At 45.6% G+C, this 20660-nt stretch overlaps 1 protein-coding gene across 3 annotated transcripts in view; it reads right to left on the bottom strand.

Moving 5' to 3' along the window:
• The window catches only part of LOC144806245 (uncharacterized), a 183123-nt gene that overhangs the window by 157619 nt on the left and 4844 nt on the right, over positions 1-20660 (bottom strand). For all 3 annotated transcript variants that reach the window (XM_078672642.1, XM_078672643.1, XM_078672645.1), the window contains exon 2: positions 7058-7175. In XM_078672642.1, the coding sequence (XP_078528768.1) occupies positions 7058-7163 (106 nt within the window). In that variant the 5' untranslated portion in view covers positions 7164-7175. The remainder of the gene's footprint in view (positions 1-7057; positions 7176-20660) is intronic.

The following is a 20660-nucleotide window of genomic DNA, read 5'->3' as shown; positions in this document are numbered from 1 at the left end:
TGCACCTCACCGACTAGCATTATATAGTCCAACTTGCTTTAGGGTGGATGCTGTCGTCCATTGCAAAGACAATTGTCACTTCTTAGTTTGCTTGGCCTTTTGCTATTTTTGCATTAAATGTATGATAGATGTCTTCGCCTCCAGGTGTGTTGTGTTTTATTTTACATATCATAAGAGATGATGAGGAAAATGGCAGTCCAGAATACACATTCTTCATATAAATCAACTCACAGAATACTGTTCTGGAGGCTCAGTCCCACAGACATTATCTCTAACTGAACGCTGGCACCCTAGGAAGCATGTGCTTTTCAAACCAGGTGCCGTCTGATGCGGCGTCCTCGCTATTGGATAAGTCAATATGTCCTGAATTTTAGGAGGGTTATCGAATCTAGTGCACTCTGTTAGGCAGCGCTCACCTGTGGTAGTAAGAAGTTAATAGGCACCTTATCACCTATGCACGGTGCAGGGCTTTGAGTTACAGAGCTCCTCACGCTGTGGAGAAGATTAGGTCACATTTACCCATTTTCCCATATTTGGTCCTGATGAAATGCCAACAGATTGCTCCATGACTACACAAGGCATGAAAAACGTTGACCTGAAGTATAGACCCCAGCTTACCAGCAGGTCCATAGGTGATTGACACTTTCACACAGTGATAGGGGCCATTAGTTCCTCAATTTCTCTGCCACCGTTTTTAATCTCAACATGGACCAGGAAGATCACATTAACCGCATCGATGCTGATGACGGAACCGCTCCGTCATCAGCCACGGTGTCGCTGTGCTGATGATGGAGCGGTTCCGTCATGGCCCGCCGGACGCGCCTGCGCGGCGCTTATTTCGCGCCTGCGCGGAGCGTTCTATTGAGCGGGCGGGGCCATGACGGAACCGCTCCGTCATCAGCACAGCTCACCCGAGGCTGGTGACGGAGCGCTTCCGTCACCAGTGTGTGGGCGCTGAGAGGCCCCCTGTTACATCCTGCATAGTTTCTTGGTCTTTAATTACTTCCCCTTTAAGTGCATGAGCCTTTCTGCACAGTATTCTAGTTCTCAGAACTTTCTTAATGATGCATTCTGTATCTCAATGTCAGTTGTTATTGGACTTGTAGCTGACTACATGATGCTGTGCTGCTGAATAAAACTACTTGCATTTCAACCTGTTCCCTGGATTATTACAAAATTTGGCGACGAGGACTCCAGCCATCTACAGCACAGGAGCGGAGTGAACCCTATTTTACTTCAATTTTGACCTTTTTATGGATTTTTAAGGATTTTTGCCTTTCCTGAAGAAATATTCGCTTAATATTCTTCACAATCGTTCTTTTATATTTCCTTGGAATTTTGCCTTTATTTTCCCACCTTCTAAGAAAATCTACGTTTTGCTTTACATGAGTTACATCTCATTTGACTTGTGCATCCTTCAAATCTACCAACGCACAAGTCTCGCTGAAGATTCCAGCTTGCTGCCTGCTGCCCAGCCGCGGAACATACTTCATACTGAAGTTCCAACTCACTGCTCGGATACCGTTGCTAAGCAAGCTCCGTGACGTCTGTGCCGCGTTGTGACGACTCTGCGTCTTCCTGTTACCAGCTTGTCACCGACGTGCTGCGTTCCATCTGCAGATCCAATCGCTGTCACACGCAGCACATGCAACGTCATACGCACGGACGCTGCGTACAACGTGCAGCCATTTTGTTTATTCTTGGTTTCCTAGCAACGCTGAATTCATACGGAAGCTACTTTCTCCGTTTTCTTCACAGCGGAGAAGCGGTTTACATCAGCGTTTCTTCAATTAAACACAACGCTTGATATATTAATACTCAGCGCCTCATAAACATCAAATTCCTGCTTTGTGGAACCGCTTTGTTTTCTCTATGCACAAAGGTACATTTTATCAACATTACATCCAGGAACTTTCAGTAATATAACGACAATTATTATTACATCAGTATATTTGTGCCAATTCACAGATTATTACCCATCATCTATTACAAGGCATTCAGAGTGTATAACACGCTTCTGACTGACAATTTCTGCTAAGTTCTATTTACAACGTTTCCTTCAACAACAGTTAATTTTGACTGTGTTCATAATACCTTTTTACATTTACATTTACATGCAATTCATAACTTTACTGTATTATTTCACAATTTACTGTCATTGAATTAATTAATATGCAATTTGATCCCCCTGCAAAATTTTTACAAGTTAAGGGTGATCCTCCCTTGCCTTGGGCAAGATGGAAAGAAGAGTTTTTCAATTACATGAAGGCTATTGATGGAGAGCGGATGGGTGCAGAGAGAAAGAAAAGTATTCTGTTACACTGTTTGGGCTCAGAAGGGCAAGACATTTTTAGAACTTTGCCCCTCATTGTACTACCTTCTGGAAGTGGAGATAATCTTAATGTGTACTCTGAAGCACTTGCCAGACTAGAGAAAAGATTTAAACCCACTGCAAATATAGCCCTTAATCGTTTCAAATTTTATACCAGAGCACAGGAACAGAATGAATCGTTTGATGATTTTCTCACTGCCCCGAGAGCATTAACTTTACGCTGTAATTTCGGTACAATGGCCGATGAGATGATAAGGGACCAAATTATTGTTCATGTTAAAAACAAAAAGGTCCAAGATAAGTTGTGGTATTTAGGTGATCCTACCCTGGAGGAGAGTATTGCCATTGCTAAGTCTACAGAAATGTCCGAAAAATGGATGAACATTGTAGAGAAACAAAATACCAGTTCTAGTAAAACCAATGTTGAAGAAGAAGTATGTCTTGTTAAGTCCAAAAATGAGGGAAGAGATTGGTCTACTACACATGGGGGGATTAAAAATACGCCAAGTAGCAAATTTAGAAAACCTGATTATAACAGTAATTCAGTTTCTTGTTTTAGATGTGGAAACAGATCTCATATTGCCTCTTTCCAAGGTTGTCCTGCCCTAAATAGAACCTGTACTATATGTGGGAAAATGGGTCATTTTGCGAATGTCTGTAGAGAAAAACGTTTCAATACACTGGGGCGAGCGGGGTTTCCACGTCCTTTTTCTAATTTTCCCACTTCTGCCAAAGTTTCTTCTATTAATACTCCTGAAACCACAACACAAGAACTGGATACAGGATATGTTGTCTCTATCATCCAAAGTGGTACTGTTGTTTCAATTAGTAAGAAATCACCTAAGTGTATGTTTAACATTTTGGGAATTGAAGTTGAATTGATGGTAGATTCGGGATCCCCATGGACCATTATTACTAAGCAATATTTTAATGAAATGTTACAAGGTGTATGTGAATTTTCCAAATTACAACCATCTGATATTCTAGCAGAAAGTTTTAACGGAGGCGACATTTCTATTGAAGGGTTTTTGTGTGTCCCTATAACTTTCAGGGGTAGGTTAGCTCACATCAAACTATACAATGCTATCAAAGGTATAAATGTTTTAGGGTGGCAAGATCAATGGGAACTTGGCATCAAGTTGAATCCACGTGCTAAAGATCCCATTGAGCTTTGTAGCGACCGAGAAATGGTTAACACCATCAGTGATGGGGAAGGAGATGTCACTTCGGTATGGAGCAATAAATTTAATAAGGTGTTTTGTGATCAACTGGGGAAATTGAAAGGGTTTGCACACAAAATAGTGTTAAAGGATGGAGCCATTCCAGTCAAGCAGAAATTAAGAGGTGTACCTCTAAATATCAGGCCTGAGTTAAAAGACATGTTGGATGACCTATTAAAAGAGAACATCATTGAACCTATAGAGTCCTCAGAATGGGTTTCACCCATAGTTCTCGTACGCAAATCGGATCAAAAGTTGAGAGTCTGTATTGATTTGAGAGCTCTCAATTCCAATATTGTTATAGACTGCCATCCGCTCCCAAATATTAATGAACTTGTTTCTCTGTTTGATGGTGCGCAGATTTTTTCTACTTTAGATCTTAGGTCAGCGTACCATCAAATAGAGCTGACTGAAGATTCCAGGAAATTCACTGCCTTTATTACACCCCTGGGTTTATTTCAATACAGAAGAATGCCATTCGGTTTAGCTTCGGCTGCTTCTGTTTTCCAGCGTGTAATGTTTCAGATATTCAGGGATCTTGATGCATTTGTTAAATGCTTTCAAGATGATATTTTGATCTTTTCTAAAAATACTGATGAACACACTACACATCTTGATGAGGTTTGTTCCAGATTGCAAAGCCATGGTCTTACTATTAAAGCACATAAATGCAATCTATTTAAAAAATCTGTTGAGTATCTGGGGCATACCCTTTCAGGAAAAGGTTTGATTCCAAAAAAATCCAATGTTGAGGCCATTCTCAATGCCCCGGCTCCTAGTACTAAGGAACAACTTCTATCTTTTTCAGGAATGTGCGAGTACTACAGCAAGTTTGTTGCTAACTTTGCCACTAAAATGGAGCCTTTAAGGAAATTGTTAAGGCAGAAGAATGAGTTTGTTTGGGCCTCAGAGCAAGAGAAGGCTTTTAATGAGATAAAAAGAGATATTGTAAATTCACCTACTTTAGGACCTTTTAGGATGGGCAAAGAGTGTATTATCACTACAGATGCGAGTTTATACGGTTTGGGGTGTGTATTATCTCAGACTGATGGTGTGTCAGAGTGGAATGTTGCTTTCTCTTCCAGGACCTTGAATGAAACGGAACGCAGATATGCGAGAGCTACTGTCATGTGTGTGGGCAATCGAACACTATAGGATCTATATTTGGGGAAGCAAGTTCATATTAAGAACTGACCACAAGCCCCTTATTCATATTCTTTCAGTAGGTGGAGGATGGAACTCTACAGCGAGAATTGCACGCTTAACATCAAGGCTACAAGAGTATAGTTTCACAGTAGAATATATACCAGGAAAGAAAAATGTCACAGCTGATTGCCTATCACGCCTTCCATGTCTTAGTGTGGTTGATGGTATATCTGGGTGTAAAGATGTGGATTTTGTGTCTAGTTTGCAAGACTTTATAGGTACACAGTATCGAGAAATTACTGAACAATTTTGGCTCAAGTGTCAGGAGAAGGATGATAGACTGAATACTTTAAGGAAATATTTGTTGGAAGGTTGGCCCAATAAAGCTAATGTCAGAGAAGATATAATGCCATTCTTTAATGTTGCTGATGAGTTATTTTGTGAAGGGAATTTAGTTTTTAAAGGTGACAAGTGTGTTCCACCTGTTGGAGTTCAGGATCAAATACTCAAGTTAGCACATAAGACTCATCCGGGAATTTCTGCAATGAAGCGGCTTATTAGATTGAACTTTTGGTGGCCGGGTTTGGACAGGTTTGTGGATCGTGTAGTTAGAGAATGCAGTGAGTGTTGTGACAAAGATAAAATGTTGAAAGTCTTTGTTCCTCCTCTTAAATCTGTAGCGTGGCCTGAATTTCCGTGGAAAAAAATTGCTTTTGATATCTCTGGTCCTTTCAATATTTTACCTGAGTCCTCTCGTTTTGCTCTGGTAATTATAGATTACCATTCCAAATGGCCAGAAGTGAAATTCGTATCTAAGATTACTTCTGAGATCATTATTAAGTTTTTTCAGGAAGTGTTTTCCAGAGAGGGTTGTCCTTCTGTTTTGGTGTCAGATAACGGAGTTCAATTAGTCTCGTCAGAGATGCAGTCATTTTTACAGTCATGTAATATCAAACATGTCAGAACTTCCCTATATGAACCGCACGAAAATGGGCAGGTTGAGCGTTTTAATCGAGTATTAAAAAACTTTGTTGTTGATTCCATCAAGGAAAAAGGTAACTGGTTGAATGCTCTTAGAGAGAAACTTTGGAACTACCGAATAACTCCCCACACTACCACTGAAGTGAGTCCCTTCAAACTATTAAAGGGCAGGGATCCAGCATCTGTCATCTGTCCTTGGTGGTTCAAGGAGAAATGTAAGGGTTTTGGTGAAGATACTGTGGATATTAAGAATTTAGCAGACAAAATTTCTTGTAAACAAAGGAAATCGTCTGAATGGTATAACAAGAGGTGGAAAGTAAGAGAGCATGGATTGGCTGTGGGTGATTGGGTCAAGATTTTGAAACCTTCTTTTGTCAATAAGGGAATGAGCAAGTATGGCAGACCTATCCAGATCAAAAATGTTTTTAATAACTCTGTTATCACACAAGATGGAAAGGTCTGGAATGTAAGCAAAGTTGCAAAGTGCCCTGTCCAAATGGATATAAATAACCATGATGTGAATACTCATTTTGGTTCTCATAATTGTCATGGTTTTGCACCAGATTTGTGTTCTAAACTTCCTCCTGACTCTATTGCCTCTAGGATTAAGGAGAATTCCCGCACTCGTAAGACACCCATGTCTCTACGAGACTATGTATAAAACATTGCTTTGACTGTTCACGATTTTATCACGATTTTGTATATATGTCTAATTGTTTTATGATTTTGTACATATGTTTCATTTCTAGTTTTTAAGGGGGAGATGTGTTACATCCTGCATAGTTTCTTGGTCTTTAATTACTTCCCCTTTAAGTGCATGAGCCTTTCTGCACAGTATTCTAGTTCTCAGAACTTTCTTAATGATGCATTCTGTATCTCAATGTCAGTTGTTATTGGACTTGTAGCTGACTACATGATGCTGTGCTGCTGAATAAAACTACTTGCATTTCAACCTGTTCCCTGGATTATTACACCCCCCCCGCCCACTTAGCGCTGCGGCGGAATAGCTGCCGCAGCAAAGGGGTTAACTATATTGTGGCAACTGGTCGATAGTTGATCTTATATTCAGACTTCACCAATCTCACATCTTTTGACACAACATCCTCTGTCCTACTATGCTCCTCCGGCGTACTTAATAAAAGATCTCCGACAAAGTGCCCTCTGGTGGTGCCCGCCAGGCATTGTAGCGCCGGCCTGGTGAGGAGTATAAACCAATGATGAAGCATGTCACCTTCAGGTGAGTGAACGCAACTTGTCTTAAAAGCACATGCTTCCTAGGGTGTCTGCGTTCAGTTACAGATAATGTCGCTGGGACTGAACCTCCGAAAACAGTATACAGTGATTTGACTGTTTTATGTTGCTGCTACAAGCTCCTTACCTGTGCGAGTTATCTGGAACGATGCAGGGACAGACCCAAACCAGCCACATGGTGAGATCAATGACAAATACTGAAGATTTAACAGAGCTTCCAAGCTGGAGACCATTACTTAATTGACCTTCAAAATAAAAGACACGTTTTTAGTATTCTGGTGACTCATGACCATAAAAACCAAAGATTATAAATTCAATATTGTGTCAAATACTTAAAAAATGGAACTGGATGTGATGAATCGGATGTTGTCCCAGGTCATGCGTGACACCTTCCACCACTATAGCCCGCCGTAGCGGGCTATACCGGCTATTAAAGGCCCGCTGAATCGTTAAAGGCCCGAGCCGAAGGCGAGGGACTTTAACGAAACAGCGGGACTTTAATTGCTGGTATAGCCCTGCTACGAAGGGCTATAAGGCTATTAGAACATTCTGCCACTAGAGGGCAGAATGTTCTAACAAATTAAACAAAGGGTTCTCGAAGCTCGAGGGGATATGTATCCCCTTGAACTTCGAGAAGCCTTTGTAGAACATTGGAATGTTGCTCTGCGGGCCTTTACCGGCCCGTAGTAGCAGGGAGAACTCCATTGTCTACAATGGAGCTCCCAACATTCCAATGTTCTAATATTGCTTATGGGACTTCTAGTTTTGTTTTTCCCATTAAAGGATGGGCTCTAAAGTCCCAGTGTTCTAAGCGATGTTGGTCAAAATCAGAGGCCTGACGGAGGATGAAGCATGACACTGCTCTGCATAGCAGTGAGATGACTGACAGTTCCCCAGCCCTTCCATTCTTTGACAGACAGAGGCTCGTTGGCAATTCTTATTTTTTTGCAATGACAAAGAAACTTTTATTGCAGCTTGTGTCACTGAAGAGATAAAACACCTGGACGTGTTTCATTAACTACTGACAAACATGAACAATCAAGAGCATGAGTTTCTGGAAAACTATCAAGCCCCCAATCAGAATCAGCCGTCCTTCACACCCAGGAATTCTTGAGGCTTTGGAGAGGGTGAATTACACGTGGTATAAGAGGAACACTACATCGACTCAAAGCTCACTTCTCAGAGATGTACTGAAATGCCAGCTTCTTGGCACACTTAGCCAGCTCTTCACCTCCTCCTCCTCAAACTGTTGACCAGCTATCAGGGCAAATGAGCCTGCAGCAAAGCATCGCTGGCTTGGTTCCATACCGGACCAGGCAAGGTGGTCAACTCCATACTCCTCCAAGTCAGCAAGCACTCTGGTCGAGCCAGTCCCCACATGAATGTTCCTCATCACAACTATTTTAAGGGTACTAAGTTATGTTTCTGGCAAATGATTGAGTCAAAAATTGAAAGTTTTACTATGAATGCTGAAAGAGAAATCATTACGTTTTTCAATATTTCTGAGTCTGCCTCAGTACACAGGAGTATTATTTCTCTACAACAGCAAATCATGTCTGTGCCCTGCAGAAAGCATGTTTGAATGAAACATGGAATGCATTGCAGCCAAAAATCCATGCAACAACATAGAGTACAAGATAACTTGTGTTATTATTCCAGCAAAACAAAATGCCATTCCTAATGTGTACGTCATTTTAAAGACAAACCCAGAAAAATGTACAGTCAGTGTTGTTCTTCTGCCTGTTAAAAGACAATCTCCATTAATGTGTCAGGAAATAAAATACTATGAGAAATCCTACTCTATGGCAGGGTGCTGTCTGCCACTATATTGCAGGTTACTTGCAACATAATCTGATTTATACATACATACTCCAGGGTGCTGCCAGCTATCAGGTCTGCACACAGCAGACTGGAGCCACTCAGGAAGGAGGTAAGCTCTTCATTTCATCTTAAGCCCTTAGGTTACATTCACAGCCTGATGGGTCCGGAGAACTTTATCCTCGCTCTAACTGCGCCGACGTAGCCCAACATAGTCTGTGTTGTGTGCTGGGTGATGCCTGGCATCTTATTATCGTTGGTGGATGGATGAAGCTCTGATAAGAGCTACTACAAGAAGAGCAGAGAAACAGGACCACAGATCGCCACAGAGTGATAACTGCCCAGAAGCTGAAGAAAGAACTCTGGAACAGCAAACCTCCTACACCCTGGAGATTCTCCAGAGTAAGCAAATGATGGTAATGAAATGCAAATTGCAGCATTAAGGTCACTGTAACACTGGGCAGGGGACGAGAGGAAAAGAACCGGATAATGTTGAGTGGTGGCGTAGTGAACTGGCGTCCTCCCCCTCTCTGCCTCATTATCAGCATGACTGGAACAGGGGAGAAGCCTGTTCCTGGGAACTAGCCGACGAATTGGATGACGGCCCTTTAACTGGAAGACACACGAGTACGCAGCTCCGCCCCCTGATGACGGCGCGGGATTCCTAGTGGGTAAAAACGCGGAAGAAGATGTCCTGGCGTGTGACGTCACCGACCGAGGATCGAGAGTGGGAGAGCGGCCCGGAGGAGCAGAGAACGGAGCTTTTGGAGGCGAACGCGAGGACGACAGGAGTAAGCCAGGAGGCCACTGGATCCGTGAATCGCCGTGCCACACTCCCGAGGGAGGAGTGTGGCTACAACAGGTACGGCAGCGTTTGGCGGGCTGGGTAGGAAGACGGGGTTCTTCTAAATCGTAGCCGCGTGTATGCCAGAATATCTGCCCAACCTTTCTTTGTCCTCATCGTGTAAATATACCCCTCCTCACCAGTAATCATGCCTCTGCACCCTCGCACATTTAATTAAGTGTTGAGCACCTTAGCACGGGTGTCCCCTGCACTTGCCCGGTTCCCTGTGGGAGAGTCCAGATAGAGTACATATCCTGACGATCTGTACCTGTTTCTTTTCCCTGGCGGAGTCCAACTAGGAGTTAGTAAGAACGGAAAATCCCCTGAAGTCTGCTTCTTAACCATCTGGAAACAAGACCATAACCAGACGCCATCACGGACCCCGGAGCTTTTCAGAGAGACACCTTGACAACCCGACATAAAAAGACGTTTTCCAAAATAAAACCTTACCTACCCCGAACTGGTCTTAGGTCTCTTCTTGATCCCATGCCACAACTGGTGTAAGAAGTGGGATATCCCCCTTCCATCCCGCAACAGAAGAAGGAGCAAATAATACAACACCGTGTAAAGGGACAAGAAAAGTTAGAATGGGCGGTAGAAAGACAAATGACGTCGGCTCAAGCAGACAGGGAAGTTTTTAAGAACACCATTACAGCCCAAATTGAAGGCTTAAATAAGGCGGTCCAACAACCCAGTGCTTTACCCGGTGGGGAACGAAGAGCCACCCCAACGCATCCCTCAGGAGTATCATTACAAAAATACAACGCAGGGGAGGATCCAGATGCCTTTCTGACTAACTTTGAAAGAGCAGCCCAGGCCTGTGGTTGGGCAGAAGAAAAATGGCCCTTCTTTCTGGCCCCATTGTTAACCGGGGAAGCTCAGGCTGCATACCAGGTGGCCAATGCCACAGGGAATACGCCATATCAAGAGATCAAAGAAATAATCCTGGACCACTTAGGATTAGATTCAGAGGCCTATCGTGTACGGTTCAGGAAAGAAAAAGGAATTCCTGGTGAAAACCCCAAGACTCTATATCTCCGGTTAAAAATGGCAGCCGATAAGTGGCTGAAACCCGAGAGCAGGTTCAAAGAAGAGATAATGACTAGTATATACTTGGGACAGTTTCTGGAAGCGTTACCATACGGAAGCCAACGTTGGCTTAAGCAACATTATGGCCTTACTGCCCAACAAGCCGTAGAGATGGCCACCAATTGTTCCCGAGCGCAGCCTAGGTCTCTCCCTTGGGACCAAGAAAAAACTACAAAGATGTCTGCAGTACCAAAACCCGAGAGGAAGTTCAAAGTCGGCCCAGAGCAGCCAAAAGTGAAACCCATAAGAAAGGAACCAGTTTTCAAAGGCCTCCAGTGCTTCGAGTGCGGCGAATGGGGCCATATCGCTAGACTCTGTCCCAGAAGAAAGGCCCCATGAAGAACCAATGGAGGTGGGGTACATACCTAAGGCCGTGATGTACACCGCTGAGATGGGACCATCTATGTAAGGGTAACAGTCAATCAACGACAAATAAGGGCGCTGTTGGATTCAGGATGCAGGCAGTCCGTGATCCAAAAGAAACTAGTGCTACCCCAACAGCTCACTGCAAAATGACATTCCTATGCCCTGGTCCTAGTGGACTACACAACTAGGTTTCCGGAGGCCTTTCCCTTAAGAATCCCCAATGCTAAAATCATAGCTGAGAAATGTATAGAATTATTCTCGAGGGTGGGATTTCCAAAGGAAATCTTAACAGACCAGGGGATCCCGTTCGTCTCCAGACTGATGAAGGAAGTCTGTAAATTGCTAGATTTGTCTCCCATAAAAACCTCAGACTACCACCCCCAAACAGATGGGTTGGTAGAAAGGTACAACAGGACCTTGAAAACCACCCTAAAAAATTTTTTCTCTATTGAACACAAAGACTGGGACCAAGTCCTACCGTTAGCACTATATGTACTGAGGGCCCAGGTACAAAGTAGTTTGGTTTGCTCAGCCTTTGAACAGCTGTATGGCCGACAACCTTGGTCCCTCTTGGAAATAACAAAGGACACTTGGGAACAAGAGAAACACCATGAACAGAAACCCCTACTAGGGAATACTCAACAGCTGAAGTCCAAGCTCAGCAAACTGAGAGATTTGGCATACTCTTCCTTAGAAAATAGCCAGAACAGGCAAAAGAAATATTATGACAAAGGCAAGAAATGGAGAACCCTAGAAAAGGGAGACTGGGTTTTAGTGTTGTTACCCTCCCCCACTAATAAATTCAGGAGTGAATGGCTGGGTCCCTATCCCATAGTAGACACCATAGGGAGAACCACTTACAGGGTCCAGATCTCCCCTTCGAGGAGGCAGACCTTTCACATCAATCTATTAAAAAAATGGATAGGTCCGATACCCAAGGTAGCTCAATTCGGAATCCCTACTGAGTCAGAGCAGAGCACCTTAGAACAACTGCCTGTTAATGAAGAACTTACATACGCCCAGAAAACTGAGCTCCAAAACACCTTACATCCCTTCTCTCCAATGTTTTCGGACCTGCCAGGATGAACACATTTGATAGAGCACAAAATAGAAACAGAACCAGGGAAATGTGTTAAACAAAAACCCTACAAGGTGCCGGCAGCATAATGACAGGATATAAAAAGGGAAGTACAGGACATGCTCAAGTTGGGGGTTATCCGTCCATCTAGAATTTACTGGTTGTCCCCTATTGTAATGATTCCTAAACCGGACGGGACGACCCGGTTCTGTATGGACATTAGAGCTTTAAATAACATCTTCTCCTTTGATGCCTATCCCATTCCCCGGGTGTCCCCTGCACTTGCCCGGTTCCCTGTGGGAGAGTCCAGATAGAGTACATATCCTGACGATCTGTACCTGTTTCTTTTCCCTGGCGGAGTCCCACTAGGAGTTAGTAAGAACTGAAAATCCCCTGAAGTCCGCTTCTTAACCATCTGGAAACAAGACCATAACCAGACGCCATCACGGACCCCAGAGCTTTTCAGAGAGACACCTTGACAACCCGACATAAAAAGACGTTTTCCAAACTAAAATCTTACCTACCCCGAACTGGTCTTAGGTCTCTTCTTGATCCCACGCCACAACTGGTGTCAGAAGTGGGATATCCCCCTTCCATCCCGCAACAGAAGATGAACCAAATCATACAACACCTTATAAAGGGACAAGAAAAGTTAGAATGGGCGATAGAAAGACAAATGACGTGGGTTCAAGCAGACAGGGAAGTTTTCAAGAACACCATTACAGCCCAAATTGAAGGCTTAAATAAGGCGGTCCAACAACCCAGTGCTTTACCCGGTGGGGAACGAAGAGCCACCCCAACGCATCCCTCAGGACTATCATTACAAAAATACAATGCAGGGAAGGATCCAGATGCCTTTCTGACTAACTTTGAAAGTGACCTTTCACATCAATCTACTAAAAAAATGGATAGGTCTGATACCCAAGGTAGCTCAATTCGGAATCCCTACTGGGTCAGAGCAGAGCAGCAGAGAACAACTGCCTGTTAATGAAGAACTTACATACGCCCAGAAAACTGAGCTCTAAAACACCTTACATCCCTTCTCTCCAATGTTTTCGGACCTGCCAGGATGAACACATTTGATAGAGCACAAAATAGAAACAGAACCAGGGAAATGTGTTAAACAAAAACCCTACAGGATGCCGGCAGCATGACGACAGGATATAAAAAGGGAAGTACAGGACATGCTCAAGTTGGGGGTTATCCGTCCATCTAAAAGTAACTGGTCGTCCCCTATTGTAATGATTCCTAAACCGGACGGGACGACCCGGTTCTGTATGGACATTAGAGCTTTAAATAACATCTCCTCCTTTGATGCCTATCCCCTTCCCCGGGTGGATGATTTAATAGAAAGGATAGGCGAAGCCAAGTTTATTACCATGCTAGACTTCACTAAGGGGTACTGGCAGGTACCCCTTAGGGAAGAAAATAAACGAAACACTGCCTTTGCAACAGAGGAGGGCCTATATGAGTTCAACGTCTTGCCCTTTGGGCTGCATGGGGCGCCTGCGACCTTCCAGAGGTTTATTTATTTATTTTATTTTTATTTTATTTTATTTATTTTCAAAGTTTTATATAGCGCGGACAAGATCTTTGCAGATATCATAGCGCTTTACAGTAGACAGAGGGTAAGGGAAATAAGCGAGAGACTAAGCAAACATGTGGATAACATAGAAATGGGTAGTAGGTGGGTAGCAGACTAGGATGGTAACCTAATAAACAGCTTGTGAATGAATAGACAATAAGATAAACCGGCTAGTAAAAATCTGATAAACAACTTAGTACAGTAGACAACAGAATAAGCAATAATACAAAGTCAGTCCACAGTCTTTGGAACAACCAAGAAAGGGTTCAGGTGCGACTAGCCATAAGGATGGCTTTTGCTTCTTTCTTAAAGAGTGCAGTGGAGGAAATAAGCCTAGTTTCGGGTGGGAGGGCATTCCAGATCCTGGGTGCCATTCCTGAGAAGGAGCGCTTGTAAGTTTTTACCTTCCGAAATCTTCGAGGTTTCAGGAGGAGATTCTTTGTGCTTCTGTTGTTTCTCGAGCCTCCTGATAAAGTCAGCTTTGAGTGAGGTAGCTGGGAGACTTGTGGTGTATAGCCAAGTGTGTCATACAGGCGATTTTCAGCTGTATTCTGGCTTCAAAAGGGAGCCAGTTCAGGGATTTTAAGTCAGGGGAAATATGCGAGTGTTTTCTAGAACCTGTGATGAGTCTCGCTGCAGCGTTCAAGGAGGCTCTTAGGGGTGCTGTAGTAGATAGGGGGAGTCCGCTGAGAGCCACGATTCCGTAGTCTATGCGTGGAATGACTAGGGCTTGAACTGCAGTTTGGAAATCCTTAGCTGGGAGGAAGGGTTTAAGTTTCCTCAGAGTGTTGATTTGGAAGTTAGCTCCCCTAGTTGCTTTGTTGATATGTTGCTGCATGTTGAGGTTGGTGTCAAGAGTGATGCCTAATGATTTCACGGAGTCCACGATGGTGGGTTGAACATTGAATGCAGTTAGGTGCTTAAGCCAGGTTTGAGTGGTGGAGATTTTCGCCGGAGGTGAGATTAGAAGGAACTCAGTTTTCAGAGTATTTAGTTTGAGATGATTATCGGCCAACCATGATTGGGTGTGTTTGAGCGTAGTGTTCAGAAGTTTGATGTCTTCCGGGGATTGTAGTTTGAGGTAGAGTTGAGTGTCATCGGCGTACATATGAAAGTGTACATTAGATGCTTGGAGCAAGGTGGTGAGCGGTTCCATGACTAGGTTGAATAAAGTGGGGGATAGTGAAGATCCTTGAGGGACGCCTAATGAGACAGGCACAGCTGAGGATAGCACGTTGTTGACCTTGAATTTCTGAGACCGGTGATGTAGGAAGGAAGTGAACCATTTGAGGACCGTTCCCGATAGACCCATTCTGGTGTTTAGCAGCTGAAGTAAGTTCTCATGTTTGACGGTGTCGAATGCGGATGAGAGATCAGGTAGGATGAGGAGGCAAGAGTCATTGCGGTCTAGGATTTGGAGGGCGTCGTCAATAATGTGTGTCATGGGGGTTTCAGTACTGTGTCTTGCTCAGAAACCCGATTGATGAGGGTTGAGGAGGTCAAACTGATCGATGTGTTTAGTCAGTTGGAGCTGAACGCATTTTTCCAGCAGTTTGGCCAGTGTGGGGATATTGGTAATAGGGCGGTAATTGTTAAGGTCAGCAGGGTCAGCTGTAGGTTTCTTGAGTATAGGCGTGACTTGCCCCACCTTGAGGGAGTCAGGGATGAGACCTTGTCGAAGGGAAGAGTTAATGATTTTAGTCCAGAGTGGGAGGAGCAGGGGGGTGAAGTCTTTTACAGCATTCGCAGGTAAGGGGTCAGTGAGGTGATTAGAAGGTTTCAGGGTGCCCAGCAGTTTGTTAATTGTTTCTTCTGAGTAGGTGTCGAAGGCTGACCATGACGCTTTGTTTTTAGCTTGAGTGGGAGTTATGCTGATGGGGTTGGAGTAACGGCAAACATCATTGAGGAGATCGCTTCTTATAGTATCGGTCTTTGTCTTAAAGAAAGAAGAGAATTCTTCACAGGTTGGTAAATCGCTTGAGGTGATGTTTGATTGTAGTGGTTGTTCCTTGGTTTGAGTTTTGACTAGTTCAAACAATTTTCTCGGTCTGTTTTTTGCCTGGTCAAGTTGGAGGCTGAAGAAAGCTGATTTTGAGCGCTTGATTTTCCTAAAATAAGCATTTCTCTTCATCTTAAGAGTTTTAAGGTGCAGTGCTGATGGATCGGATCTCCAGGTGCGCTCAGCCATTCGCATGGCACGCCGGTCTTCATTGAGTCTGCCATCATACCATGGGTTTGAGTTCTTGGTGGAGACTCTCTTCAGCTGCAGGGGGGCGACTTCATCGATTATTGAGGTCATAGAGTTGAGGTAGAGGTCGGTCAGATATTGGACGTCTGATGCGCCGGTGGGGGGAAGGAGAAGACTGCAGCTGTGAGAAGGCAGGGAGTTGGGGATGAGTTTCTTTAGGTCCCTTTTCCAGATCTTCGATTTGATAGGTTGAGCCGGGTTAAGTTTGACTTTTTCGTTGATGTAGAATGTGATAATGTGGTGGTCTGACCAATCGCAGGGTTGGATTGACCCCAGTTGGGTAGAGTCCTCTTTGGCGATGATAAGGTCAAGGATAGAGCCTTTGTCATGTGTCGGGCTGTTGCAGATTTGGGTGAGGTCAAGCGCATTAAGAAAAGTTTTAAGACTATTCATCACTGCGTCTTTCTCGTCGTTCCAGTGGAGATTGAAGTCACCCAGGTAGATTTGTGTGTTCTGTCGCCTGGAATTGGCTGAGATTGTGTCCATGAGGTGTTGGGTGAAGGTGAGGCTGTCACCGGTCGGGTGGTAAAAGACATGTAGAGAGCATACAGGTTTGCCCTCACTGTTAACGTCAAGGCAGATGAGTTCACAGGAGGTGAGGGAAGGGGAGGTGCCTTGAGCAACGGAGAGGTTGCTCCTAAAAATGCATGCGATTCCCCCGCCCGTCTTGCCGGTCCTATCGAGTCTAATGATGTGGTAGTTGGGGGGGACAAGAATGTCCATTATGGGTGTGGAAGATTCAGATAGCCAGGTTTCCATTAGAATGGCTAGGTCAAGGTCCATTAATATGATGAGATCTGCGATGTCGGAGGAGTGTCTAGGGGCTGATCTACAGTTGAGTAGGATACATTTGAGTCTGGGGGTGAAAAGGGTGGTAGAGGGTTCGAGAGAGAGGGGGACTTTTCTAAGGTTATCTGGGACGGAGCTTCTGTTGCTTTGAGTGGGGGGCCTAAGGGGATTTGAGAGAATCGTGGGTATGGAGAGGTGAGTGGTGGCAGTGTGGTTAACGGGAACTGGGCCATAAGAGCGGAGGAGGGTGTGAGTGTCGTGGACCGAAAGAGGATTGAGGGTGCGGCGGGGGCGGTTGGTGTGGCTGCGTGCCGGGATAACAGGCCAATGTGTGGAGGGTTGAGTGAGGGGGCAGTGTGGACGCTGTGGGACTTGTTGGACGAGGAGGTGGGGTTTATAGGGGGGCGTATGAGGAGGTGTTCTTTGATGGAGCGAAGTTCTTCTTTGACTTGGAGGAGGGTGGACATAATCATGTCCAGATTGGAGGTGGTGTTGGGGATGAGATCATGTCCAGATTGGAGGTGGGGTTGGGGATGAGAGCCGAAGGTGGATGATTGTAACTGGGGTTGGAGTGTGGGGGGAGGGGTGCGCTAGTGTTTGTGCAGGGCTTTGCGGTATTGGTAAGTAGGGTGGTATTAAGCCGGTGAGCTAGTGATTGGGTGATGGGAGTGAGAGGAGTAAGGGCGGGATTGTGGTAAAAGAGGGGGTGTTGGTCGGAGGCGGCGAGGGTGAGTTGGGGAATGAGTCTAGGCTAGGGAAAGTTAGGGTGCAGGTAGGGTGGTGGGGGCTGAGAATGGGGGGAGAGAGAAGGGGAGGAGTTATGGTAGGGTGGGTGTTGTGTTCTGAGAGACAGGTTGGGAGAGTGGTGTAGTAGGGGCTAAGAGCGGGGGGGGATAGGGTGGGAGAAGGTCATGTTGCGAGGAGAGGGAGATGAGTTAAGGGGGGGTGGGGAATACTGTGGGGAAAGTGGGAGGTGCGGGGTCGGGGGTAGGGCGGGTAGGAGTGTGGGGGACGTGAGAGGGGGAGTGATCTACGTCTGTAATTGTGGGGTGTGAGGTAGCTACAATGGGAGGCTGGGGGTGGGGGTGGGGCTGCATGTCGTTCTGATGCTGAGCACTGTTAGGCGGGTCAGATAGGTGATTCGAGGTAGGAGGTGTTGTGTAGTCCAAGGTGCTTGGATTGGAGGTCTGCCTGTTAGAGATATGTTCTTTGAAGGTGGGGAACAGGTTGTCGAGTAGGTCAAGGTTCTTATCGGTGGATTGGAATAGGATGATCCCATTGTTGTAAATGGTGATGGTAGCTCTGCCTGGGAAGTGTTGGGATGGTGTGCAATAGAGTGTTAGGCCATGAGCGGATTTTCTGGTGGTGGAGATAGTGAGGAGGGAGAGGAGCGTTTTTCTCCATTGTGCTCTACGAGTGGTGTAGAAGATGATATCGGTGCTTGTGGCTCCATTGATCAGTGAGAAGTAGGAGTCCACGAAAGGGGGTTCAGGGTTGGCCTTCAGTACGTTGTGTTTGAAGCGTTTGGCGTTTTTTTTGGTGAGCTCGGGCGGGTAGTTAATTTTGTATGTGTGCTTGCCCGTAAGTTCCATGTTAGGGGAGGTGGGGTGGGTCGATGAGGGGGGGGTGTGTGAGGTAGGTGTAGTTGTGGGGTTAAATGAGTAGGAGAAAATGAAATATGAATGACGCAAGATGAGACTAGATTAAAATTGAAAAGGAGAGTTTGAGTGAGGGTAGGTGTGGATACAGGGTTATGTGAACAGACAAAAATGAGATAAAATACAGTAACATAGAAATAAAATAAAGTAGAAATAAAATAAAATTGGGACTAACCAACAGTGTGATCTGTGCTGAGGATGACTAGTCTAAGATGGCCGCCACTGAGGACGACTAGTCAAGATGGCCACCAAATAGGAGAGCATGAGAGAGAAAAGTAGTCCTCTGTCTGTTGTGATGAAGGATTGGAGAGTCTGGCTTCCCTTTCTACTCTGGGGCAGGTCGAATTAGTCCAGCTTCAGGGTTGGCGGGGAGGAGATAGTCTTATCTCTGTTTTTGGTGGCCCCTGACCCCGTTATTTTGCAGCCTCGTGGTCATCTGGGGGTAGTGGAGGCATTTTTATTACTCCAGTTTATGGTCCCAGCCATTTTGGGCGATGGAGAAACCAAAAAGAAAATGAGGAATCCGGGAAATAGACGGATCAAGGCAAAACCCTTATCTATTGAGACCTGAGATCGAGGTCGTCCAGAGATGTACAGCTCAGCTAAGCGCAATCCAATCCAGGAACAGTCCGTGGGTCCGCTCGTGAAAGGTGCAGGCAGCAGGAGAGGGGATGCGGGGTGGTGAGAGGAGTGATGAGGAGTCCATGGCATGATCCGCTCCCAGCCCCGGTAACCAGCAGAGGGGCCGAGTCGAGACAGTGCACAGGCGAAGGACCGGGCTGTAAGTCTGGGCAGCAGGCAGCCCCGCGGTGCATACGTGGCACTTGTTAACTTTGTATATAGGCTTACTTGATTGATTTCTCGCTGTGTTGTCACTGGGGGTCTGCTCTAGCCGGGGCCCGATAACCTTGCCGCCTTGCACTCTGATCTGCCAGTGCTGCTTCAGAGCGCGGTCAAGCTGCCTCGGTCTCGACTCTGAGGGGTCCGCTATTAAAGCGCGTCGGCGAGAGACCGCCTTCCAGGTGCTTCCTGTGGTCTTAAGGGCTCGCGGCAGCAGCTGCCCCTCTCCCGCATCCGTCCCCGCAGCATAGACCCCACGGTCCAAACTCCTTAAGACCTTCGGGATCCCATCGCTGATCCACTCCGAGGGGAGAGCGTCACCACCTCTGCCTGCTGTCGTCAGGGGCTCGATGCAGCAGACCAGCAGGGCTCTTCCCCTGGCGTGGGGGGCCTCCCAGGGCTTGCTGTTCGGAGAGAAGGAATCACCGGGTCTCGTCCTGGGGGTGATGCGGGGTCAAGGCGGGTCGACCGGGTGAAGACGGACTGCTGGGAGCTGGGAGCTGCCTCAGAAGAGGGGAGGCCGGGGCAAGCCGCTCCGTCGTCTGCGGCAATACTTTGGTGTCCGTGTGTTGCCCTGCGGTTTCGCTCCGCTATTCTCTGGGGGCTGAGGAGAGCGTCCAGGACCACACCAAAACTCTGCCCTCTTCGCTCAGGCCGGATCCCTAGGCTCGTCGTTGCGGTCTCTTCATCAGACTGGCAGCGAGCACCGGCAGCGAGTCAGGCCCAAGCATGTGCAGAGTAATAAAATAAAATAAAATAAATAAAAATTAAAAAATCTAGAGCGGCATAGTCCAAGGTTAAATACCTGGGGTACATGTTGGGGGAAGGTGTTATAGCCCCTCAAGAGGAAAAAGTAAAAGCCATCATGAATACTCCCTTCCCCAAAACAAAGAGAGAGATACGAGCCTTTCTAGGCCTTATAGGCTATTACAGGAGATTGATAGACAACTTTGCGGTGACAGCAGCTCCGCTCACATACCTTTTAAGAAAGGATATTAAACCCTCCTCCATTCTAAATACTTCGGAGGAGGCTAAAAAAGCCTTTAAGACCCTTACAGTGGCCATCACTACAAGCCCAATTTTAATACCTTCCAACTTCAGTAAACCTTTCTCTTTAGCCACGGATGCTTCGGACATGGGCTTAGGAGCTGTATTGTCCCAAATAGGAGAGGATGGATTAGAACATCCGATCCTATACATTAGCCGGAAACTAAATCCTAGGGAGTGCAAATATCCCCCGATCGAAAGAGAATGCCTGGCGATAAGGTGGGCGGTGGAGAAATTAAAGTACTACCATGAAGGCAAGCCTTTTGTACTTTATACAGATCACGCCCCGCTACAATGGATAAATAGGACCAAAGCCCATAACCCTAGAGTATTCAGGTGGTTCCTTTTTCTACAACCTTTTTCTTATT

Source organism: Lissotriton helveticus (genome assembly GCF_964261635.1).
Source record: "Lissotriton helveticus chromosome 1_1 unlocalized genomic scaffold, aLisHel1.1 SUPER_1_unloc_55, whole genome shotgun sequence".
Classification (NCBI taxonomy): Eukaryota; Metazoa; Chordata; class Amphibia; order Caudata; family Salamandridae; genus Lissotriton; species Lissotriton helveticus.
The sequence above is the reverse complement of the archived record's forward strand: the minus strand, read 5'-3'. Positions and strand labels throughout refer to the sequence as shown.